The sequence below is a fragment of the Etheostoma cragini genome, chromosome 10 (assembly GCF_013103735.1).
Source record: "Etheostoma cragini isolate CJK2018 chromosome 10, CSU_Ecrag_1.0, whole genome shotgun sequence".
NCBI classification, from domain to species: Eukaryota; Metazoa; Chordata; class Actinopteri; order Perciformes; family Percidae; genus Etheostoma; species Etheostoma cragini.
Window position 1 is genome coordinate 25419942 of NC_048416.1, and position 27050 is coordinate 25446991.

The 27050-nt window shown below is 39.1% G+C and overlaps 1 protein-coding gene across 2 annotated transcripts; it reads right to left on the reverse strand.

Moving 5' to 3' along the window:
* Positions 1–9943: 9943 nt before the first annotated feature.
* npm1b (nucleophosmin 1b) lies at positions 9944–25750 on the reverse strand. Of its 2 annotated transcripts, none has more exons than XM_034883931.1 (11): positions 25664–25750; positions 25267–25349; positions 24179–24298; positions 23720–23813; positions 22268–22359; positions 21845–21903; positions 21603–21666; positions 15824–15922; positions 11753–11848; positions 11587–11661; positions 9944–10354 (listed from the first exon to the last, which is right to left on the reverse strand). In XM_034883931.1, exons 1-11 carry the CDS (start codon positions 25710–25712, stop codon positions 10301–10303), a joined length of 885 nt encoding a protein of 294 aa, XP_034739822.1. In that variant the 5' UTR covers positions 25713–25750; the 3' UTR covers positions 9944–10300. The 2 variants fall into 2 exon arrangements, with proteins under 2 accessions (XP_034739822.1, XP_034739823.1); XM_034883932.1 differs by having other exon boundaries at positions 25675–25729.
* Between the last annotated feature and the right edge of the window lie 1300 nt (positions 25751–27050).

Consider the following 27050-nt stretch of genomic DNA (forward strand, 5'->3'; position numbering starts at 1 on the left):
TGTGGGAGATGAGGCCACAGCAGAAAGTGTAGGTGAGTTCTCTTTAGCAAAGCCCGAGCTCTCAACCTCCCCCAGATCTGAGCCTAACTCTCAGAAGCCTCTCCTCTATGTCAGGGGAAAAAGCTCTGCGTTTGTGGGCAGAGGAATGCAGCTCACATCTCTGCCATAGCAGCCGTAGAGGTAATGCGCTCGCATGTTGGCGCTTGTCGAGGTGAGTGCACCTCCCTCTTTTGTATTAATAACTGCATGTCCTATTGCTGTACCAACTGGGCTGTTTTACTGGGCCATAGTTTTTTTTTTGCTTACGGGAAGATAGATGATGAACTCCACCACCTCTTCCTCTAATTTACACAACTACTTCCCCTGATCTGTCTGTTCCCAATCCCTAAATGAACAACCCTTGTACATCCCCACCCTGTCATCCCCCACACACTCTCCATGCCAAAAGACGCAGACTTCAGCTAACACATAAGTGAAATATGAAATTGAACAATAGGGTGCAAGGACTTAATTAAAATAACAAAAAACTGAAATCGTTAAAAATAGCTCTGTTAAATATTCACAATAACGCCACAGAGTTTAAAAATCCTGACAGGAAAAGAGTTGCCAGCTTTTTTTGTGCAGCAAAATGTTTACATAAGCGCATCATTCATGACAATTGACTTATACATAGAAGGAATTGTTATTAAGATAGTCAACTGTCAAAATGTTGCCGTGAAAGAGAAACTCACTGGTGATGAAAATGATGGCTTCCTTTCCGTCTAATATAAACATACCAGCATGATCACTTTTTCCCCTGAGGGTAAAGTCATTGTTCCATTTTGAAAGCTCTCTGTGAATGCTTGAAATGTTCCCTTGATATTTTTCCCTCTGCTAGTTTATTTGCTTGTATCCAGGTGATGTGCCAACCTGTCACATCAAGCACAGACGGCCTTATTTCCTCAGAGCAAAGGTCAAAACAATTGTCATGGGAGGGATGGGCGTGTGCATGTGGGGGTGGTAAAAGGAATAGGGGGGTGCGGGGGGGGGGATGATAGACCACACTCAGTTTTAGTTGGACGTGTTACAAACTACCCGAGGAAACAGACATTGTTAACAACATGCTCACTCAAATATGCCTGTCAGAGAGATTTTGACATCTTCGCAGAAAGTTTCTGAGAGATCTGTGATTGTTTGTCATTTATTCTGTTTCAGAATAAATCACAAATTAGGGCTGCATAGAACATAATTTGATCCCTTTAACATAGACTGTGTTTTGGTGTGTATATCAAATTGAATTCAGTTTGTTTGAGGACACTAAGAGGCTTCTCTCCATCTTACTCCTCACATACTTTGTCCATTTGTCCCAATTACATTATGTCACAGTCCCACTAAATAGCTGATAGAGGGTAACTATGTCCCGAAATTTAAGTCATCTCTTACTACCACTTGGGGCCGCCAAAGTGAAGATCTGACAGTGCAGCTTTAAAAAGAATGCTTTTTTTTCAACACATCTGCATGTCCCATTTTGGAGGACAAATAGTGAGCTGCTTTGCAACTTCACTCTCTTAATAACACTTATCACCAGTCACAGTACTAACCACATGTATTCTTATTATATAGTAGTAACATGTGTTAACACCTGTTGTCGTTAAGTAAGTCTTTTCAAACTAGACGCACAGATGTGTTTAAAATCACACATCCCTTTGGGTCATGAGAAAAAAAAGAGGGCGGAAATGTACATGCCTGCAGAGACATGACCTTACATTTCTTTCCACCAGAGATGAGTATGAAAATATTGTCCTCAATTAGATGTCCTGCAGGCAAACCCTAGAAAGACAATTTGACCCATGCTACATGATTTCACTGAACTTTTGCAAAACGTCTAATGTAGTAAAACAACATCTAACAAAAAAGGGTCACACTAAAATAGATATTCCACAACACATATCTACATAAGGTCACATTACTTACATTACTTTAAAATAAATCAATAGCAATAATAGAGTAGGTTTAGTTGCCATCCACCAGTGCTTTTAGCTATCAAAACTGGAGTTGTTAAAAAATGCAGGCTGAGGCATTGTGAGCGGAGTGATATAGTCAGTCTGACAGTAGTGTTAGCATTCCCCGAAGGCAGTTTAAAGAACAGTGTAGGATGAGGTTGCATAATCTGAGCCTCAGACTAATGGAAAAGAGTGCCTGGTCTTTTAGACAGATCTACTGACACTTCCAAGACGTCTACAGAGAAGCATGTGAAGTAATACTCTTGGCAGCAACACAGGTGATTGTATCACATTGAAATTTGTATCTTAATTGATGCTAGTTGCTACAAGCCGTACTAACAAAAGAAGGTGATGAAGGGGTGACATATGTCTGAATGTTAATTTGAGAGTTTGTTTCAAGCACATGTGAAGATGTCAACACTCCTGAAATGAGCCCTGTGGAGTTTTTGACTACTTGTAGTGCTATAGGTACGGTGCATACTTGGTTTTCAATTAGTTTCTATGATAAAGTGGACAGCTGAGACACTTTGCCGTTCACACCTGTGTCTATCATGAGTCTCCAGCTGACCACTTGTTTTCAGGTTAAGCTTTTTCATATGTCACTTGGGCTAGAAGCTCAAAGGGCCCGCGCATAATTATAACGTCCAGACTCTTGCCAATCCATCAACGGTTGTGCCGCTACAGCTGGAGCTATCACTGCTGTCAGCACAAACTAACACATTTCCCTTCATAGGGCAAAGCGATGGACAGTCACACAACACTTCGTTCCAACTTGTCGTAAAATAGGCAAGTTGTAGAGCGTTGGTTTGTTGTCACCAAGTCAACTACCACGTCCTGCATTGGTGACATGTTTTCCAGGTAAGTCCTCTTCAGGGACACATTAGGGTACAGTAGCGTTTACACTACAAAAGAGATGGCGGTCATATGCATCCCAGAACACTTCGGCAAGTGATTTGAGTGATCAGCTCACAATATGTCTTGGTGTTTGTTTAATTTAATCTTGTATTCAACGCTTTCCGCTTGTGATCCGATCACCCAAGATGCATTTTTAAAACCAGGAATGAAACAGGGTTTTGGAGAAAAGTTTTTATAAGTTAGGCTGCATTTTGTTGTTGTTGTTTCACAATATTGTGTTGATCAACAGTTGGTGGCTGTAACACGCCAATAAATGAAGCAATGCACAAATATAGGTAGCGTTGGAGAAGACAAACCAGCAAGCATAATTTTGAACATGATTGTGAACAACTAAATACATAATATACTTAGAAATTGGCTTTGCAAATGTTTTACGTGGAAGGAAATCCATTCAAACATTTGCTAGACGTCAAGGAGACACACAATACTTTTTGGTGAGAAACGCTTAAAGTAAACATTACTTTTATGAGTTTATAAGAAACCTTCACAGGGCAGCTTCAATTTGTCACACCTACAAACCGAGTGTTTGATCATCATTACTGCTGTTCAACCAGAATCGTAGAATATAAAAAATGCCCCAAAACGTCCTGGTAGACATGTCAGTATTTAAATCTGCATACTAGGTGTTTTGCAAATAATTCTTTAATGGCTCATTGACCAGGTAAATTCAGGTGAAGGCTGTAACAGTTATTGCTTTCATTAATTAAATCCCCTACAACCATCATGCAGAGACAACTTCTACTGTACATGAAATCAACTCAATTTTGCATTTCACCAAGAGTGGTGAAATTGTTGCCGTGGTTTTTGTGTGTGTACATGTCTGATTTTGATCATGTCTGACAATGACCACAACATCCCTGGAAGCTTTCTTGTTTTCACTATGGATGAAAGACTATATCCCCCCCACCCCCCAAGGCAGATGGCAGAACAAGGTGGTTTTATACAGCATAAACTGCCTCTCCTGTGCTTCACTCACACATTCTTCGTAGGGGGCATAAACACACTCACACACACCTGCTCTTCTAAGAATGCTCTTAGACCCCACGCACACACTCACACACGCAAGAGGAAGAGATCATCCTCAGATGGCAGCATCTATGACTGAGAACCGGCTGTCCTGTCCCATATCGTGTGACTGCTGGATTAGAGAAAAGAGCCATATTTCCCTAATGGGCCGATGTTGTGGTTGGCTGCTACACGCAGGGTAGGGACACGGGCCCAGTCTCACGAGTACAACACACCTGCCTTGTCCCTGTGTGGTTATACTCCTATGCTGAAATGTGAACACTAAAAGAATAAGGAGTATCATTAAAGGGTCAGTTCACTCTAATCACACGGAGAAACACATTCTCACGTACCTCGAGTAGCATCTTGCCATGCAGACAGTTTCTTTGCTCAACTGGAATAAAACTTTGCAAGTGTCAATATATGTATGTTCTCTTTACTGAGGTCCACAGGGCACCTATAGGCCTACCATTATTTATATATTAATGTGTGTGTGCACTTGGGGGATTTTGATTGTGTGTGTGTCAATACCTCCAGGCTGGATCAGTCAAACCCTGGACTGGAATTCAAGTCAACCACAAAGGGGGGATTTCCACGTGCCTCTCAGTCGTCTTGTTTGGAACATAAAATTGTGCGTCATCCCGTGGCTGCATCCGCCTCACTTCCTCGTGGCCAGGGGGCAAAAACTGTTCAGTTGGCAATGAAGTAAGGCCTGACTCACACTACAGATAAAAGCTTAATTAATTTATATCATTATGAAATCTCGCTTTGAACTTAACGTGTGGACTTTAGTGCCATCCAGTGGAGACATCAAGAATGGGCGTATTCCATTTTCTTCAAATAATTCTCAAAACAGTACTCACATGCCAACGTGAACATTAAAAGCACTGTTTAAATAGTTTCTTACTTCAATATTAGAGACAACGGAAAAAATTCAGTTCTATTTCAGTGAAAAAACTATTTCTTAAGCACCCTGAAGTTATTATGAGGTTGTGCAATTTGAGTCAATCAAATAAAGTACGTATTTTAGTCTTTTCGTTTCAATAAAACTTTTATGATACTAAGGACAAGTACACAAACAGGCTCTTTTGATGTGCCAAAATTGCTTTTCAGCGCTGTGTAGAAACTGCATCCAGACAGAGCAGATTGAAATATTGCTCACTTCATGTTTATGCCCATTAAGCTGATGAGAGACAGTGGGCTAACACCGCTACTCTAAATATCAGTGGTGAAGGTTACGCGCAACAGGCTGAGGATGTGCTTTTCCACAAAGCAAATTTGGAAACAATGTTTCTGTGATGTGGTGATGCCTGGGAATCTCTCGGCTCCAGTACACTGAGCAGACCCAGTTTTATTAAAAACTGACAACGGCTGGTCGTCAAGTGCAATTGTGAGCCTACTCATTTTTTTACATCCAAAAATCTCATTGCTCCTCTTCCGTCGCCTATACCTGCTTGACCGAGAAGTTCTTGTCAGATGGATATGAGGTGGTATTGGGTGTGGGTTATGACTATGAGTACGAGTACATGCGCAGCATCTGACCGATACCCGATACTGGCATTGGTGCATTCCTATGTCTTAGTATCCCTGTGTACCAGCTCAGCAAGCAAACACTGGACCCCTTCTCCAATAAAATTGATTCTTTAGATAGTTCCTAAGAAAAGTCATGATGTGTTCTTAAACCGCAGAATCCCATTGTCCTCGTAAATTCAAAGCATGTGCCAGTTGCTCCTAATAAACAGGTAAACACACCGCCAATCCACATCGAACGGCATGAGATTGCAGGGCCATGTAAAGAAAAGTGGAGAAAATTAAGTAAACGACGCCCAAATAAAAGTCTTAAGAGGGTTGGGCACCGGACAACAAAGTAAACAAAAAAATGGAATAGTTACTAGTTAATAAGTACTTCTGAAGAAAGTGAACACCAAACAAGCCTTAGAAGCATGTCATTCTCTGCAAATAGAGCTACATGGCCCTGAAAGATGGGGTTCCTCCTCAGGGCATGATTTACAACATTCTTGCAGCAGCAGTGCTACTGTGTGAGTAGTTCTCGGGAGCTAGTTTTGGCCTATAAATAGCATGATCAATTGTAACTAATTATTGGATGGCATGGTTCCCAATTTACATTAACTGGTATAAATGTAATTGTTAGTGTAGCATTTGTTTAAAATACCAAAATTCATTGAAAAGTAATTATAAAATGATAAAGAAATTATGCAACTATGGAATTACAGAACTATAGAAAATGCAATAAATAATTATTTTCCACAAACATTCCAGCACTACATCGGAGTATGCATAAATTCTGTTCGTACCTAGGAACAAATCCTAAATGACAAAACATTGAAAGATTTCAGTGAGTTTTAAGAAGAAAGTTTTTATCAACTTGTACACCAGGAAAGTTTAACCAGCAAAAAATCCAGTCAAATAGCTGACGAAGTGCGAAACACCAGTGGTAACACATAATACTAGGATACTCAAAAACTACTAATGTTTCATTTCACAACATAGATAAATGGTGAACAAATAGCAAGTATGGCAAATCTACCTTAACAACCCATGTAGTGATTGATGAGAAACCTACTCAGACTGCTAACGAGAGCAATCATTGAAGTTAATGCCTGACTTATAGTACTTCGGTCAAGGTGGCTTTGCATTGATCTAATTATTTCTAATATTGATCAATAACCTCCTGACCAACAACCATACTGAGTGAGCCTGATAATCAAGCAGCATGTAAACTCACATTGGTCATGTTTGTCCCTCTGAGCCGCACCTGTAGTCCACTCTTCAAAGTAAAGCAGTTTGTATCTTCCATTGTCTCAAGAATACAGGTTAGCTGTTATTGATGATCCACCTCTTTTCAAAAGAGGAAAAATAAAAGGGATTTAGTTACCCAAACCCTGACCACAAGAAAGACTGAAATCTGAAAATGTAACTGCAAACATACTTAAATCATCTATCATCATTTTACTTATCCCTTTGTTCTGGACATATTTTTAATGTTGAATTCACAAGTAATGTCTTCCAGTGGTGTCCATGGGTCAAATTTTTCAGATATTTTGCCCTGGTTTAACAGTAAATAAAAGAAAACTTCAAAATGTGTGACTCAAAAACAGCTATAGGATTTACTTTATTCAGGTAAATGTTACAGGGAGATTAAAATAAATTGATTGGTACGTTTATCTCATTAAACCATAAATGACTGATCCACACCTGATATCATCGGCAGTCATGCATAAAATAATTATTAAAATTTGATTAAATGGAAAAAATGCAATTTTAATCAACACGTCGAGTCAGCCAAGTAATCATCTACTTATTTCAATAGTACAGTGTATTACATATTAGTTTGGATTGACATACACAGCAAATCCATACAAGCCTGGTTTCTTGTCAATTGAAAATGTCTCTCACCACATGCTTTTTCTTTTACAGTAGGTGAGACAAGGCAACATTATGGATAAAGAAAATACAGAGGGTCATTGGATTGAAACGTAATCAGAAAAATCTCTGAATTACGTTACTCTGATACAATGGTAGATGCTTACTACTACTACACAAAATTCAGAAAACATTTATAATGCTGCTCTAAACACAATGTTTCATCATGCTAATAGCATTGTGAGCTAATTGTATTTTTGAACGTCAATTTCAACCACATTGTGCCCTAAACCTACATCAGTTTAGTGTCAAAGATCACAATCAGTCTTTTTTTCACATTAGAACATATTAAAGGGACTGGCTTTCAAATTACACAATAAAAAGTTGGACAACCTAAAGATGACCAACAGCAGGGCTGAATTAAAAAATAAGACAGTATTTCACACATTTAAAAGGGGGTTTTACACTCAACATAAAACATTTCTAGAATTACCAAACTAGAACAGACCATTTAAAAATAAAGATCACAACAATACAGCCAAGCTGCAAAATCAGATATTAGCAAGGGCGGATTAAGCATACACTTAAACACTTAACTGTTCAGCTGCCGCACTGTTAAACAAAAGCAAGAGATGTATTCAAAGAAAAAAAAGAGTAGATCAAAATTTGGTACTAAATTTGGTATTAAAAATCATTAAGGAAATCATACGCAACCAAAACTCAATCATAAGAATTGCAACCTGCTTCTCCTGCAACCTCGCTACAAAGAGAACACTACAGAGGTAAATTATCTGGGCAACTTTAATGACCTAAATTAGTTGAAGAAGTAAAGTTTACAGCCAAGGGATTTCACAACATGAAGGGTAAACCCAAGCAATTTAATTAGTTAAAGAAGGTATCTGCCAACATTTGGCTCATAAAAGGCATTATACAGGATCATAAACACATAAGCACAGAGCGAGTGTATGCTTATTGTCATTAGACTGATATACAAGAGTGCAAACAATTATGGGGTTGAGTTCTTTATGAGGTTTCTGTAAAGGTGACGTGATGTTACTCTAATGACATTTTCTGATATATGCCTTATGATTATGTTGTAGCAAATGAGATAACCTGGGTCTGTCTGAGGTTTCTTCCTATAAAAGGAGTTTTTCCTCTTAGGGGAATTACTAGAACTGTTGGGTCCTTGTAAATTATAGTGTGTGTTCTAGCCCTACTCTATCTGTAAAGTGTCTTGAGATGTCTTGTTATGAATTTATACTATAAATAAAATTGAATTGAACATAGCTTTGTAACCAGTTTTTAGTCCATTAGAGTACACAGAAATGCACAGCAAATACCACGTTGTAAATATAGTCCCGGAGCTAGTTAGAAATCGTTTTGCCTGAGGTTTTTGTGCATCATGCATATAAATTACTTAAAAGAAAAACATTTTTGTCTGGGCACCTGTGTGGGTTTAATAGAGCTCATAATACTCAATGTTTTGTGTACTGCTCTTTTGATATATTTTTAATACAGATTTTGCAATCACTATAAAGAAAACCTTCTCACGTAATCACAGACGTTCATAGGCTTGATATAAATTCACAATCCCAAAAATGCCGTCTGAAATAGAGTCAGTCAGCAGGTTTGCAATATTTGCAGGTTCTGCAAATTTAGATAACGTAAACACAACAACATTTGTGTTGAAAGCATTAAAAGAAAGAAGAGTGACACTGCTCTCTTACAGAAATGTCAGGTGTGTTCCTGGTCATTTACTAAGATTAACTGGCAACACTATACAACGGTCACAATGTTACAACCGCAACTGGATCTTACAGTTTCTAGATCGTCTTTTTTTTCCCTATTCAAGTGAAAAGTTTTAAAAACATGAAGAAAAAAAAACATTTGGTGTTTTTGGGCAACTTGGCAAAACTAATGACTTCAGCTGCAATAGGAGCTATGACCAAACTGACTGACACAATTAAAAAAATTCTTATATTGACTTACTGACAAATTCCTGTACATTATGTATAGAGCAATTATGCCAGACAAAGTGATAGTACAATCTGTGTGTTTTGCAAGCTAAAAAATGCTTTGTAAAGCCAGTCAGAACCTAAAATAACAAAACTAGACATTGTCCCCCTGTATCAGCTGTCAGCCTTATACCGCTTAAATTCAAACAAAATGGGACTCTGATTGATCTCAGTTTACAGTAAAGATATTTAAAGGCACATTCTGCAATATCTCCTATTGCATTGTTGAATTAACAAGGACCCACGATGTCATGGATGTGAAGCACCTGAAACCAGGCTCAGCCCATATCATCAATTTGCAGAGCTATAGCACCAGCAGTTTGTAACGGGTGCCGAGTATACGTGAAGAGAGTCAGATCAAGGCATGCATCTCACCTTCTTCAGGCAGGGAAAGGAATAGCTTCTGTAATTCGACAATTACACCTCCTGCAGTTGCTTTCATTTTTATAGCTGCTGTTCAAGGATTTATATTTTACATCAAAGAGCCCTCGTTGGCGGGTTATGAAAATGTTTGTTTTTTAACTACTCCTTTTGGTAAAAAAAAAGATACTATTGAAAAAGTGGTAGGACAGAGGGGCCACATACACATATTAGCAATGAATACCTTGACTAGGTTCTGTCTTGTCTGCCTTGGCTTTGACAATGCAGCAGCTATTTTTTCCCCGCAAAGACATCTGCAGGTCCTGATTGGTGGTGCTATTACTTTATTTCCCTATAGGTGGTGCAGATTGGCGTGCAATGAAGTTGACAGCTAAACGTGAATGAGCGAGTTTGTGAGTGAATTACGAACTAGCTCCAGAAGGTGCTTCGGATCTAAAAACCCGATGACACCCGAGTCATTAATGGCTTTACCCATTTCTCAGCACTTAGTCTTTCTGTTCATTCCAAGTAATAGTTAGCCATGATGACATAATAAGGCCAAGTATGACATATTGCTGACTGTGCCTTTAAATGTCTTGTAGGATGCCAACATACAAATGTTACAAAGTACAAGGCTTGTTACTTCTTCTCAATCTTCAGTGTTTGTACAAAGCTCCAAAGATCCTTGACCACCTGAGAAAGGTCCGGTAAGTGGAGAGAGGGATAACAACAAAACAGAAGAAAGAAAGAAAGAAATTATAAATCTTCCAAATTAAGTGATACAGCATTAGACATATGACTCACTTTTACTACAACATGCTTTTGTGCTTCTCTCCTGTGGGAACACTGAGTTTAGATGGGACTGTAGGGGAATGACGAGGGGTTGGGTGGGGGCAACAGTACATACCAGAGTATATGACTAGGTGCTCCAGGTCTGACAGATCTCAGCCTTGGCTGATGAAACCAAAGCACTTCCACAGATGTTTCTATACACTGAGATCAACAAGCTCTCCCCGATTCAACTCCACCCCCACAATTTTCCATGTCCACCCAGCCATCGTGCTGGTCTAAAGAGATTTCACCTGCTCTCATAACTGTACAGTTCACATTTTAACACAGCAATGCAATCACAAATGAATGTTCAAATAGCCCTTTTCAAGTGGCTGCCTACTTACAGATGGTTTGATACAAAAAGACAGATTTTCTTTATGACACACTGCTTAGAAGCATTTAGTCTGAGGTGAAAATCTAAAGGGGTTTGGGTGAATAATTCCAGCTCTGCAAAATAATGTGCAGGGGCAGTTGTTTTTCTTCTAAAATGACAAGCAGCATTAGAAAAGATTTAAGTACTGCATTTAGAAAAACCCTCTTTTGGGGTGGTCAAAGGCCTTGAATGTGAAAGAGACTGGTACCATCCACATACCACTAGTCCCTTCATTAAGGCTACAAAAGACACACACTCCAGTAAATCACTGAGAAAGAGTTTGCCTTGGCAGGTGTACTCCCATTCCATCTCAAAGACACAAAATGAATATAATTCAAAGAGAACACACTGTGCTGGAGAGACTTTTGAGGCATAATGGACAGCGTTTGAGGACAGTATGAGGAACAATAATGCATTCCTGGGTATCCATCATGGCAAAAAGCTTTTAAACCTTGAAATAAAGGTTGATATAAATGTGCCCGTGGCTACAAACCAAACAACTCTGTTAACTGTTTATGAGAATAAATGGGTATATGGGAAAAGCAAAAAGCTGGGAAATTGATATAAATTGCACATTTGATGTAAGAGCAAAAATTGTAAAAATGCAAGACTTAGAAATAAACAAAAGACCAATCTCAGATGCCTCGTAATCAGGGCTCTCAAACTCATGTGCAATCAATAAATATATAGATATTATATCAAATCACTCATGATTACTTACATTTTTGTCTGAGATTTTAAAAGAACTCTTCACGAAATTCTCAAACTTCTGCTCTGTCTTGGGTAGTGGTTTTCCCTGATAAAAAAGGCCATTAATTCATCATCTTAAGTGTGTGTAAAACATTCAAATGAGAGTAATAATTTGCAAGACAGGATGACAGCCTTACCTCCTTGGCTGCCGTTGACAATTTCTTCTTGATCTCAGTCAGAGGGGGAGATTTAGATGGGCCAGCCTGGGTTTTGTCTTTTCCTAGGACAGGTGTCTTGAAAAATATATCAACTAGTTAAGAAACACTGATTGATCTGTCATATAGAGAGATTTATAGAGATGTAGGTAAAGAGATAACTTCATATTAGGCAACAATGTTTCTTCTTTTACTCAGATTCAGCTTTTGCTGAACCTGAGTAAACCTTTGTGAACCCTTCTTGTTTGTACGATTGCTAACTTATTAGTTTTGAATCCTTTTGCTGACCAACAGGGCAGTGTGGACTACAGCCCTATCATGACCCATTTTGTCAGGGTCTGTGTTTACAGACTTGGCGAAGGCAACCAGCTGGAAGAAGATAAAAGGAAAAGGGCAACAAATTCTAGCTCAATTACACTATCTTTTCTTTTAAACAAATACATCAGGTACAAATTACTTTTTTATTGTTTTCAAGCAGGAGAGGGCAAGCTCTGACTCTCCGATGAGTATTAGAAGTGGTCAAATGTGTTTTTACCTTGATATAGGAATAAAAACCCACTGCAATGAATGTTGTGCTTGTTTTTCCAATTACGGTTATGCTGACATTAAATTAATGACTTCCACATGGAAACATTACTTTTTCTGTTCAACACGCATGTGTGGTCAAGACTATAACAATACAGTCACAAGCAACCCTTCTATTTTTATTTGGTGACATTATGACATTATAGGTGCTATCTCAACAAAAGAAGAGGGCACCATGAACATTGAACTAGCGGGCCCACAGGTGTGTTCAGACCTGGGCAGTCGAGGCCCCGGAGGTCCTCGATTAGGAATTGTCAGAATGTGACACAACAACACCACCACACAAGCCATTTGCTGTGACTGCATTTTACACAAGCCACAAAGCTTGCCCCTACATGTAAAGCCAGTGTGGAATTCTGTGAAATTGCAGGGTTTCATTGACAGCCAGACACATTTTAAAGGAGAGGGGAGCCCTGCATAAAGCAACTCTTTACTTTGTGAGTCAAAAAATAGCAAAACCTCATGAGCAAATGATTTGCCAGTAATTGATTTTCTTTTTGGTTGATCATTGTTTCTACTTCCAAACAACATATTATTTTACACTGCAGTTAAGTTGCAGTGTGTGGAGAATGACACAGATCATCTCAGGATAAAAGGTATCTATTCCTACTGAAAATAGCAAGCACTGTAAGTAAGTTTCGTATAATTCTTGTTTCAGAATTTAACAATTTTTATTTAGACCACTACTAACTGGTTCGAGTTACAGTTATATATCTTTTTTTGAGTCAGAAACTAAAACAAAATATGTTGAAAGCAAAAACTTGGTTTATTTCCAGCAGATATAGACTGCCTTAAAGACTGATTTGTCATAAATGTAAGATGTAGGATTAAGCACAGTATCTCAGGAACTGATAGGTGAAATTGGAAAGCAGGATTTCTTAAGAACTTTCTACTTCTTACATTGGTTGCATTGACTTCTTACATTTAGACAGTTTAGATAAAAGCCGTCAACAAATGGCATGTGTTACTTCTTGATACTTTAAGCACCTTCTGGCATTGAAAACCAGGGTAAGACTTGAAATGGTTAAAAACAGGTGGAATGAACTGGAGAAAATAAATGATCTCTCTAGTTTAAAAATTGCAGTCATCTGTCCCTGTCCCCAAGAGATCTGCATTTTATAGCACAGATCAAAAGACATAAAATGAAGACAACCTTGAATCACACATAGCGCACTTTGGGGGGAAAAAAAGAGCACATATGCTGCTGGCTTTCGGCCAGACAAATGTACTACATATTTATTATTTATGGGAAGCTCTCTACTTCCAAGGACAGCTGTGGACCTGAAACAGCTGATAAACACACAACGCCAGCAAGCTATTTCATCTGGACCAGACACTGATTACAGATGCCACGAGACAGAACTTAATCACAAGCACGCTATCATTTGATACAGTGTCTTGTCTTCAATTCACTGCAAACACATGATGTGACACCGTCAGGTCTGTCCAGAGATTGTAATTGTCATTGGAATAAGAGCTTTGGAGGCCCTTGTCTGGGACAATGTCAGGTAACAACTGTGACTTAATCCAATGACTTGTAAATGTAAGTAAAGGAGTTGGTCTTATGGACATTTTTCATGCACGACAGATCCAGTCATAACAGCCATAGTTACTGTAGAAGCCAATATCCTTAGACTCACGGGAAAAGTAAATAAGCACTAACAAGGTAGGCACCTGCTGTAACACATGTCAGTCAGTCTCTAAAACAATGACTCACACCCTTTTGGGATAAGCCTGATTGAAGTGGTATATAATTTACCACTGTGACGTGAGCTTAAAGGCATTGACTTCTCCAAACTCATCAATCATAAGACACCAGCTGCAAGATAAAGTTACTTCAGACCAGCACAACGCGAGTTAGCTGGTTCTCATCTCGAGCCTGTTACGCAAGAAGTTGCAGCGACATGCCGGGCTGCGAGAGGTGAGAACTGCGGTCCTGGCAACAGATCTGACAAGCCAATCTAATGACCAGTCACCTGCATTTAGTAAAGAAAAAACAGACATCCACGCCTGCTTCCTTGCTCCTCAGGGGCATCTGGAAGCGCAAGCTGCGCCAGACATCAAACGCTGGTAATGAGAGCAATTGGGAGAAGGTGTGTCCAGGAAGTGAGGGGTGTGAAGAGGTTGTAGAGAGGGAACAGTTGTTGCGTACACGTGGAGAGGGGAAGGGGGCAGTTGAAGCACCACGGGCCACAAAGTTAAACTGGCCTGATGGTTTTGGGGGTTCAGTTGCCCATTGGCTAATCCCCCAGTACATTTCAAGAGCCACTGTGTTATGTCCGGACAACGGCCACCACAGAATTAGCTGCACTCTCCCACACACCAAAAACTTTGGCCCTCGGGGTAACAGCTTTCTCGCCACAGGAATTTAGCGATCCAGTGGCTTAGTGTTTAACATGATAAAAAAAAAAAAATCAGACGTCAGACAAGAAATTACTTTTTTTTTTTTTATGTGTGCCGGCTGTGTGAATGTGTGAGATGGTGGGCCTTTCACATACATTTTCCCATACAATGAGCCAGCATTTGCATGCCAACATATAATGCATACATCTGAATTTGGTCATTTTTATCAAAGTAGCATGCCCCATAAAGTTGGTAAACTTTAAGAGGAGGTTGCCAATTTGTAGTCCCCGATGTGTAAGTTTGCTACAGGGAGTTGGGGGGGGGGGGGGGGGGGGGGGGGGGGGGGGGGGGGGGGGGGGCATCAAAGGTGGCTGCAACTCAAGATGGCAGGGTCAGGCCAAGGGGTCACAGGTTTAAACCCTGCCCCAGGGAACCTGTTTAGAGGTCAGGTGTGTTTGCTTAAAGAGAGGCAGAGTTCAAGCTGTGGGGTTTCAGAGGCGGCTGTCCATGACATTCCATCCAAGAAATTAACTATCAGGTTGGGCTAATTGCAATGTGCATTTCTCGCATTCCTTAGTGTAGGAATAGGAAGGCTCTCCAAGTATGTTTTCTCTCTTTTTTGGCATGTTTTAATTGTGAAACCCTTGGTCATAGACACCTTGTGTCTTTTCAGGCACAGGTTTGAGCAGAAGGAAAATATCAGGTTTTTGTCTATTTTAAGTTCACTACATTCTGTAATGCATTTTTTTCGCAGGCCATATTGGGTTTTCATGTCTGTTTGCAAAAACGTACAATGTTTAACATTTGCACAAACAAAAATAAACAGGTCTAGGATGAGTAATAAAAGGGTCATTTTACAGGGAGGGGGGCAATATGAATACAATATAAACTTTTGAGATATCACTTATTGGTTTTCTGTGTGGCTAAATAAATATTTGATTTCAAATCTGAAAAATAAAATACAAAAACTGTCTCACTTCATTGCACCTTTTAAACCTTTGTTGCCCGTCCAATAAACAGTGCTGACAAATCTGGTTATTAATTAGTTGAACCTCATAGCTGAGCCTTTCCTACATAAATTATCACAAGTAAACAAAGCTGAGCAGGTGATCCAGCCTTTCTTACCTTCATCTGTGGTTTGACCGCTGATCCTGACGGCTTTCCTGCGGGGCAGTTTTGTTTAACCAGAGTCTTGTTGGGCTTCTTTGCTGAAAACTCTTGGCTCTGAGAAAGCAAGGGAAAAAAAAAAACTGTATGAATAAGACATCTCCAGTAAGACCCGTTTTTAGGACACAGCTGAATTAATTAGTCTGCTTTACAGAAATGCATGAAGCATTTAAATATTGATATATAAAGGCGTAACAACAAAAACAAGCACAATTCTCCATCTTGGTATTTAAAGCTCAGAAAATATATATTAAATTAATCATTAACACTTCATGAAAAAGTACCCTGACTAACTTTGTAGCAACAATGAAAAACTGCAACACCGTACAAAGGTTTAGTCATTGGCCAATTACCAAAGCAAACAGCCCCCCTATATACTGTGTATATACAGTATTTACCATATTATCCCTGTTAGTTACTTTCAAACTGCGACAGTGATTACTTTTTGTCAATGTGTGACTGTCAGACTGTTCCTCCTGATGTTATGTTGGACATTAAAATAACTTTGCCTAGTTGGGGCTCTGGAAGATGTGTCATTTTGTTTTGAAAAGTCCCATATCAAAGCTCTAATTGCAGAGCCTTTTATAGCTGACAAATAATGAATGGCTTGTAAAATAGTGCAAACTAAATTTTTTATAAGATTAATTGCAGATGCGGTTAATATTCTTTCCCCTCTTTTGCCATGAGGTGTTACAGTATTTTTCTTCCCTTAAAAACTATTAAAACAGTGATGTGTAGACTATTGTTAAAAACATTTTAACACATGAATACAGAATACACAAAATATAAAAAAAAAAAAAAAAAAACTATGATAGAGGTAGAGTGTCTCAACCACACGATTGGTAGTTTGATCCCGGGTCCACATGTCAAAGTGTTCTTGAGAAAGACACTGAACCCAAAGTTGCTCCCTGGACGCTACATTTGGCTGTCCACTGCTCCTAATGTTCATCCATCCATCTTCTTCAGCAATTGCTATTGTCTAGTATCAGGTCGAGGGGGCAGCAGTTTCAGCAGGGGACCCCAAACTTTCCTTTCCCGAGCCACATTAACCAGCTCCGACTAGGGGATCCCGAGGCGTTCCCAGGCCAGGTTGGAGATATAATCCCTCCACCTAGTCCTGGGTCTTCCCCGAGGCCTCCTCCAAGATGGACGTGCCTGGAACACCTCCCTAGGGAGGCGCCCAGGAGGCATCCTTATCAGATGCCGGAACCACCTCAGCTGGCTCTTTCAGGCAAAGGAGCAGCGGCTCTACTCCAAGCTCCTCTCGGATGATTGAGCTTCTCACCCTATCTCTAAGGGAGATGCCAGCACCCTTCTGAGGAAACCCATTTCAGCCGCTTGTACCCTGGATCTCGTCCTTTTAGTCTTGACTAGGATTTAACCCATCCTAAAAAGGTTTTGTTAAAAAAGAAATTACTGCAATAAACCTGATTTGCTATGTAATCACAACGGAAATCACCTCCAAGCACCAGCACTTCATGAAATTAAATAGGAGACACTAGACACACATGGCAATTTGTCACTGATCAGATACTTAGTACCGCAATGAGAAGTCATTGTTCTTCTCCACAATGGAGGCCTTCCTGTCAGGTTGCCATTGCTCTCAAGTCACCTGTATAATTACCTTGTAATAGCCGAGGCAAGTACCTGCATTTCCTGAACACCAACCCTTTCTTTGGAATGGGCTAGAAGTGTAATTGCCTGTGTTGACATAACTGCTACAAGGCAATTACACGTTATTTCCTAAAGCTATGCCTGACAATACAAGAAGCTGCAGGGCTGTTCCAGTGTGGTTGCAAAGATATTTTTTTTTTTTTTTTTTTTAAATCAGAGGGATATCATTCTACAAAAGGTGGAGAAACATTGTGCTTTCTTTTAATCCTTCGGAGATGCACCTCAGTTGTATGTTAAAGAGTTTTACACAAGATGCTGTCCTCTCCTTTAACCAATGGTTTAAATCCCTTTGTTTCCACCACCAAGTGTAGTAGTAAAAGACTAGAAAGTGTAGACTTTGTGACAATTTATGGCATAAGACAAGAAAAAAAAAGAGTTAGTGTTGTCCATGAGATGTTTGGATAGAGAGAATAGAATGGAGGTTAGAAGTGGAAAGATTTGCCAAAAAGGTTAGACACCTGTCACTGCTGTAGTACGGATCTGCTTATTCGACCCATTTAACACATAACCACACTGAACTACTTAGCAAATAAACTGTTTCAGTTTCACTCTCGTTATCCCACTTGATGACATTGTCATGTTCTTTGTTAGACTACTTGGAAGTCACATGACTGCAGTCTTGATTAATGCTGCACACAAGACGTAGAAGCCTCAAGGCTTGAGTTGGAGCAGTCTGAGAGGTCCTTTTCCTGTTTTTGACGGAAAAGGTTCTTCTTAAATACAACTGAACTCAGTTATATCTTTTAGTTTCAAAGTAAACACTGGCACTGCAAGGCTGCTCTGTTGCCAAAATAATGATAATTGTCTCAATTATTGACGTAAGATTGACCTGTCATGGCAATGCTGTCAAATTGCAATTCAAACATCGACCACATGTAGACCATATGCCTCAGGCTGTGGTCCAAACCCGAATTGAAAATTATGCAACTCTAATAAATGTGTTTGCTCATTACAAAGGGCAGGAAACATCAAAATTGCTTGAAAAAAAAACAGATGAACACTTTCAGCTGAACTTAAGGGGGTTCTCAAACCTGCCTTGTTTAGTTCTGGTAAGGCACACAAGTCGTTTTCCCCCTGTTGCAGTTCATTTGAACAGGTATGAATGCAGCAATCGCACTGGGATGCGCACCAAAAGCGGACCAAACAAGCGGGCCGAGACCCGAGGTGGTCTCGGTACGCTTTCTACTGAACTCTTTTGCGGTTCCTTTGTGATGAGAACGTGGTCCAAACTCGAACTGCCTCAACTGTGTAGTCTGCAAGTCTGAGGTAGCTCTTGTAGTCAGGTTGCTATCTGCGATGCAGCAGATCATGAAAACTGTAGCTACTTGCAATGTTCCTCATGCAGAAATAACTAGTATTTCCATGATCAAACCTTCTTCCTGTATTTACTTTCTTGCTCCCGTCCCAGACACATCTGACCAATGAGTGGAGTGAATGTTGCGTGGTTTGGAAGTCCGTGTTCTGGTTTGCGTGGATTTTTCTATGTGTGAAACAAATCTGAACCAAGGGGAAATCAAAGTTTACAAACTCATCAACTCATTTGTACCAGAGGAAACCAACTACATGAGTAAAAATTGCCTAAAATTCAGGGCTCGACTTTTTTTTTTGTAATACTTAATATTGTTGTTAAGAATGTCTGTTTGGATCAAACATATCTGATCACAGCACAAGTAAACTAGATTAAGAATCTGACCAAGCATTCAAAAGGCAAAACTATCCATACACAAAGCTATGGATCCATTTTGGTTGGTACTTAAAACAGTAATAAAGTTTAATTCAACAAAAAATTAAGCGTAAAAAATAAATAGTAATTGTCCCAACCCTTACTTTCTAGAGTTTTGTGCTTTCATTAGTAAAGAAGAAGACAGGATAACTCTGAATATAAAGAGAAAAAGGGTAAAGAAAAGATTAAGGTCATGGAGAGGAGGGCTATGGGGAGAAGGAGGTGGAGGTATTAGAGGAGAAGACAACAGAATAAATCAACAGGTGACAGAAATGCTCAGCTGTCATCTGACCCTGAGGCAAGGATCGGCGCTCACGTCGCAGGTATGCGCGCATCTGCCCTGCTTTGATCTAAGCCTGGCACACTTTGCACTTGGATAGCCCGTAAAAAAAAAAAAAGACAGACAAGAAATCACAAACAGACACCGAAGTAAAAATGAGGCAGATACACACATGTACCCACACACTTGCAAATGATTGTGGTAACACGCAAAACAAGTGTTCAAAGGCAACGTCCAGGTGCAAAGCTGAAATGGCATGAGAGACGATAAAAAGGCGCATTCACATTACCAGTGGGATGACAGAGGGACAAAGATATGCAGTGTTAAAGAAAAATGAGGGAAGATGTTTCCCATAACTGTTGTGTGTGCGTGTGTGTGTGTGTGTGTGTGTGTGTGTGTGTGTGTCTCTCTGCATATGTACTGTAGATGTATTGGTAATATTTGCAGAGCGTGTGCATTTTTGTAGCAAGTATGTGTGTGTACTTACATATTTCACAGTAAGTGTACATGGCTACAGTGTGTATACGCTTATATATCTTTGAGCGTGTATGTGTGTGTGTGTGTGTGTGTGTGTGTGTGTGTGGGATAACACATGCCGACTTGCTGGTGAGACGGTGAGAATTCAAGTAGATTACAGAGGAGAAATCCAATCATTACACCACACAGACCCTGTGTTTTACTCATGGAAAACAGGTGGGTACATAAGCGAACAGGATGAAAAAGTTCCATGTTTTGTCTCATACAAAGAGGTGGACGGTCAACGAGTGCAAAAATGGGAAGGGCCTTCTGAAATGAAATACTACTATAGGATACAGTGTGCCGGAGTTTACATGATGTGGTGAAAACAAAAGGGGAGTGGGCAGACAGCCGCAACACAGAAATTCACAGAAGAATTTCTTTCACAGAAATAAAACTGAGGGCAAGCCCTTGGCTACTCTGACACCTGGTGGACAACAGGGGACAGGAAATTAATTAAAGTTTGGTTGGCTACAACGGCATTTAGTTTGAACGGTGATGGAAGTGATACAATTAAAACGGATTACATACATATTACATATATACACGGATTATATATAGTGCTTTGAGACTACTCAAAGTACTTTTACATAGTACAGGAACCATTCACAAACAGTGGCTGAGGCTGCCGTACAATGTGCCACCGTCAGATAAATACTGATACACATTTACACTCTGATGCGCAGGGTTTTGCTCAAAACACTTCGACATGGGACTGGGGATCAAACCACCAACCTTCCGATTGGCGAGTAACCATTCTACCGCTGAGCCACAGACAGCCCTTGTGAAAGTCCATTTAAAAGGTAAACACAAAGATATTATGTACCCTGGCGTAAAACTATACATCAATACTCCAATATGCAGTTGATTATTACAAACAGCATGTTTTGAAACTATCAGATATTTATATGAACCCCAACTGCGGTTTACTTTTCGCGAAGGCTGACCCTGTGGGCTCCCTTGGACAAAAGTAATACAACTGCATGTACCAGACAATTTGTTTTTTCTCCAAAGATTTCTACTCTGATATCTATGCGTTTACCTGCAATGGGCATCAGAATTAGATAATCATATCCTTGGAAAGTGTAAGTCACGTTGGATTCAAAAGATATGTAAATGTAAATGTGCTGTATTTATATAGCACTTTTCCAGTCTTAACAACTGCTCAAAGCGCTTTTTTAATCTACAGGAAACATTCACCATTCACACACACATTCATACACTGTGGCCGGGGCTGCCGTACAAGGTGCCACCTGCTTATCAGATAAACATTCACACACATTCACACTCCGATGCGCAGCACCGGGGGCAACTCGGGGTTCAGTGTCTTGCCCAAGGACACTTCGAAAAAGACAGCAGGGGCGGGGATCGAACCACCAACCTTTGATACCGATTGATACATGCCATGATACATGCCTGCCCCCCCAGGGGAGGTGCCCCTAACGTATCTTTCTGCTACCATCATGTTCTTTGTAGGTGCAATCAAAGTTACACGTTTTTAACAAAAATAATAAAAAAGAACAAGTGAAAAAGACCAGGCTTACTTTTTTGAGCTCTTTACCGACATTCTTCTCAGGCTTCACACCATTTTCTTCACTGTCGTCATCACTGCAAAAAGGTGGAAGAGAAAAACTGTTAACTTGGGCAAAAACAATACAACCGTTTTCTCTTCACAAAAAAACTACTGAGTGAATGAAATGATTCCTTATATTATTTGTCCATTTGAACACAGTTACAGTTTCACAGTAAAAAAAAAAAACTGAATAAAAAAAAAAAAACAACATACTCTTCATCATCCTCATCGCTGTCGTCTTCATCGTCGTCAGAATCCATCTTTAGTTTTTTCTACAATGAACATGAATCATGTTTTTTGTCAGAAACAATATTCGAGCTCTGTAGGGAAGAGTTTAGAGTTTCTGTTTGGGTATTAGCATCAGATGACAAAATAATTATTTTTTTTTCAATATTGACTTTTTTCACTCAATGTGACAACATGCAGTGTTTCCTCTATATTTCTTTAGTAGGTGAGCAGCAAGCAAATGAGCGCCACTTCTACAAAGAAGCCGTCTCAAACCTCATTTAATAATGTTATCATCTAAAACAAAAAGAAAAGTGAAACATCAGGATTTGAGTAAAGTTCAAACCCTTTCTTCAACCCTCAGAGTTGAAGGCAGCTATGTAGCTTAAATGAATACACTGAGGTAGCTACCAATGGAGGCTTTTTCCCCGATAACAGGCTTGCAGGCCGCTTCACTGGCGATGTGTTGTTCTCCTCTTCTTCATCCTCTGAATCCTTCACACCTACAAAGCAAAATACAGGTTACTGACACTGCCCAGTGATGCATTCAGTTTAGTTCAGATTAACCTGGACAGCCCCTTGTACACTGTCAAACATTATTAGAAACAGAGAGTGATATTTGTCATCAGGGAATATGTTCACATGCACATAATATTTAGCTTTTTTATCTTATTCCGAAAAAAACAATATTCCGTCAGTGAACATTCCTATAATATTCCCGTTTACATGCAGTTGTGCAAAATTCGATAAAAAAAAAAAAAAAAAATGTCACACAGCGTCCCTCTTTCATTCCTTCAACCAGCTTTTTTAGAAGATTTGAATAGCAATGTGTGCGCATATTTAAAATACTGTTGATATCAAAGTCTTTGATAATGTTTAAAAGTTGCTGTTTCTCCTTCTTGTTTTCTTGCTTCTATTGTAAACAGGCATGAGGCCATAAACTGGACTTAAACTGCAGTACAAATCCGGATTGAGACGCATATATTGAGACAGACACCTGGACTTACATTAATACCTGGTCACTTGGTTTTTAACACAATCGATGGTCTTTTTATCTTTATTTGACAAATTTTCTTATAGTTATTAATATTATTACTGTTGTTATTACTGTTATTGCTTTTATTGTTTTTATACTGTCTTTTATTTCTTGCAAAAACTGCTGCTGGAATTTTTCCTCCCGGGAGTCATCCCAAAAGGATTAATAAAGAGAAGTTTAAGTATATTCCGAAACTGTTGTATACATGTCCAAAGAATGCTTCTAAAACCAGAATAACAAAATATCCCACATCTTAATCAGAAAATGCTATATTTATAAAAAAGGCCTTAAACGGAATGTCCAACCGGACTATGCTGTTTACATCACTTGTAATAAATTCGGAATATTGTATTATTTGGAATAATAGTGGAATATTGGTGTGCATGTAAACACTCAGTAAATCAGTGAAATGCTAATTCTAACAATTAGAAAATACATCTTTTTTTATCTCCTCATTAATCACTGTAGTAGTGTTAGAAGCCATTAGTAAATCAGTCTTTGTGATTAGTGTGAAAAAAAAGAGTAGCAGTGTTTTTTTACTTGAAAATGTGTTTGTCCCACCAAAACAGTAGCAAGTTCTGAAGGAACATGTTCACCACAAAATGAAAGTCTGAGGAAATATAATGAACACTTTATAATTTCGGAGTCTATAAAACAACGCTCCATCAACTTCACTGTCCTCCTGACTGACACACTGGAGCGTGGAGTAGGTAAGGACTTCATGTTAAAGATGTGGTGAACTGTTACCTGTGTCATATTTTGAACATGTGTGTCTGTAATTCTAAAAGAAGTAAAGGCAGTAGCAGCACTGTTTCCTTCATACTCACTAACAAAATGCTGCCCGCTGATGTGAACAGGTCCAGAGCCTGACTGGAGACGGAAGGTAACTGGAGGTGTGATCTCAAATCCCCCTAAACTCATCTGGACAAAAACAAATAACAATTACAACAAAATAAGCTGTTGTATAATTTGCTAAAACAATTATGCATCCTTTCAATAGGATGTGGACTTTGCATTTACATTCTACATTACTGGTTTCTGTACGCTCCACAGTATGAATGAGCTGTCTTTTTTACTTTTTGTCATTTCATTAAGCATGAAAGAGGCTGAAAGCTATATTTTACTTTTACAATTACTAGCTTAAAAAAGATAACTCAAAACTAGGCATTATAAACTATATATCTATGATGTGCTAGCACGTCATAGAAGTGCTTTTTCTTTACTTATCTACAGGAGAAACCCCTTTAATTCATCACAAAATGCTTTCAGCTATGACGCTCACTCACAGAAGGCAGGACGGATGGTTTTAGGACAGCCAGTGGCACTTTGGTCGTCTTTCCATCATAAGTGAGGCCTTCAACTTCCACCATGTGAAAATTATCCTCAGCCTCAGCTCCCAGACACACCTGGAAAAGCAGCGCAGCTGACTCTCTACAACTCAACATCATTTCATGTCATTGCATCCTCATTGCTAACATTTTCTAGGAAGATTATTGCCTCCAGTAAGGGTCTAAATTTCTTTACAACCCAGTAAATGCCAGTAGAATACTACAGTCCCAGTTTGACAATGCTTGATTAATATTGATCTATTATTGGTGGTCTTAATGATGTCATGCGCTTTTTAAGCTACACTTTTTTTGTCACATACAGCACATCATCTCTTCACTATCCACTAGCTGCCTGTCCCCTGAGCCCACTGAGCAGATAGTGAGGAGATAAAAATGTTGTAGTCTAAAAAACAAGTGACATTGCTTAGAGCACCTTTAAACTAATAGCTGTCAATTCAGTAAAGGTATCAAACATTTTTGTGGTACAGCTGTTGAAATTAGAGCCAAGACTTTTATGATCTAATTTTAGGGTTGAAAGGTTTCTTGCTTTTCTCTGTTTCATATTTGGAAAAAAAAATCCTTTGACTAGGGCAAACAAATACATAAAAAATGTGGTCACCAAGCATATGTGATTGGTGATCTCCATAATTTGATAACTTGGTTTATAAATATTTAAGAATGGCTTCTCTGTTTTTACAGATGAACTCCTCAAAACTGGACTGGATTTACATCTTAGGAACAGAACACATGAAAATAAAGGATACCAAGGATCATTTTTTTTATCCCTACTGTTGTTGAGCAGCTACAATGAGGTTTGCCTAAATTGTGACCTCACTGCATACGTCACGATAATGATGTTACGTTAAGTTCTGGCTAGACTTACGTATAATTTCAATAACGCAGCTCACGTTTTTAACGTTTAAACAAACTGCTACTTCGTACATCTAGCTAGCTAGCTAACCTTCGTGTTCTTTTCCTTTCAAACATTCCCGTTACTCAGTGATGCTACGTTAAAATGGAAAGTCAATAAAAAGTGTCTTCCTTACTGCTTTGAGTGACAGCTGTTGCTCCGTATCATCGTCGTCTACGTCAACTTTGAACTCCTGTTTGTCCGATTTGAGGGTACAACCTGAGGAAAATGATACACGCAACGTGTAACTAACCGTATGTTTGCACTTATATTGAACAAAAACACAAATGCATACAATAGTTTGAGATACGGGGGTTTACTGTTTGCTAAAGCTGCTGTAGCTACATCCATGCCTTGCTTAGGCTAGCTAACAATAGAGCTGAATTGGCGCCTGTAGGGGCAGGCAGCTATTTAACGTTAGCTATCTTCTTCCAGCTAAAAATGTTAAATGGCTATTTCTGCATGATAACATGACAGTAAAACTGATTGTGCGACCGAATTTCTTTCAGGTTTGCCAGAAAAAGAGAGCTCACCAAACAAGTACATTTGTGGTCTGCTCAAGTCTGAGATATCGTCCTCCATCTTTGAAGTGGGTGGTTACAACTAAAATGGTGTGACGGACACATTGCCCAGCCTATGGGGAAGCAGAACGTGACTGAAGTTTATAAAACGTAAGCCAGTAGAATTAAAGACTGGGTGGGCGAAATGAAACTGAATGTTCTGATGATTGAAGGCTAGATGGAGCTCTCGTCATATAAATTGAGGTACTGTAATCCTTTAAGTAAATAGCCTACTACAAACAACAATGACTTAATACAATAATTTATAAATAAAAGTTAAAGGTTCTGAATCATATCAACAGAAGCTATAGGAGTATTATTATTATGTATTATTTAATATTTATACATGGTAGTTAGACAGCCTACAATATGTACTCAAAGAAAAAAGCAAGGAAACAAATAGGCCATAACATCATGACAGACAACAAGAGGGCAGCAGAGAAGGCAAATACTGTTCACATTTGATTATCAAGTAATTAAGTGTAAGTTGTTCTTTGCACAACCTCCAATTTTCTGAATATCCGCAGGGTATTTATACAGTAGTGTGGATCTTCCTAATTTGTAATGACTTCCTCTATTAAGCTTTACACCTTTTATTAAGATTGGGATATTCTCCCTTATGTCTATCACTTAAAGTCCTGTTTAGACTAAATAAAACAGGACTTTGGTCAGTTATATTAAAAGTGTAGCCCAGGGGGCAGTTGAGGCCTTTGATAATAAAACAGAGAGCCATTGAAGTTTCAGATATTACACAGAAGATAAATTAACCTATGAAACTTTTCAAACTGCACACAAAACACAGCTTTGAATGTATTAACGCTTTCCTCTTTTTGGTTTGTTAATATAAATTGTAAACATAGATTTGAAGTAGTCAAAAATAAATCAGATTATTAATCATATATGTTGCTCAAATACCAAGACTGTTACACATTTCAAAGCTCCTCAGTTCATTTATTTATTGTATAAAAGCACTTTAGATTTTTTTTTCCATTTTTGATACTATATTTATTGTCTTGCTCTTAATATTAGAGGAGTATAACCCTCTGGTTAGGAGTCACTCTTTTGCTCAAAGGAACTGCAGGCAGGTTCTTATATGTGCAGGGGCTTCAATTAAGGCCATTTGGAAGTTGGACATCCTTGTTGGACTTACCAACTGCGTGCTGCAGGCTTCTGGCCTTCTAGTTCAGCACTTTTTGGGGCCACCTTTCACCTTGATTCCTTAAGTGCTTGACTTTAGTTAATTTCTGTTGCAGGAGTAAACATCTCAGAGCGCAGACACAGGCATCTAAAACAAAATAGCTGAAATCTAATAGTGAAGCAGGAGCTCAATAATGCTCAATGCTAAATGTTTTTCTAACCA

Excerpts from the sequence above, each read along its gene's own strand:
- npm1b (XM_034883931.1), bottom strand. The coding sequence starts at position 25,712 with ATGGAGGACGATATCTCAGACTTGAGCAGACCACAAATGTACTTGTTT. Across the intron at positions 21,667-21,844 it reads AGCGATGAGGATGATGAAGA|TGATGACGACAGTGAAGAAA; the intron begins GTATGTTGTTTT and ends ACCTTTTTGCAG. Across the intron at positions 11,662-11,752 it reads TGTCAACGGCAGCCAAGGAG|GGAAAACCACTACCCAAGAC; the intron begins GTAAGGCTGTCA and ends CTTTTTTATCAG.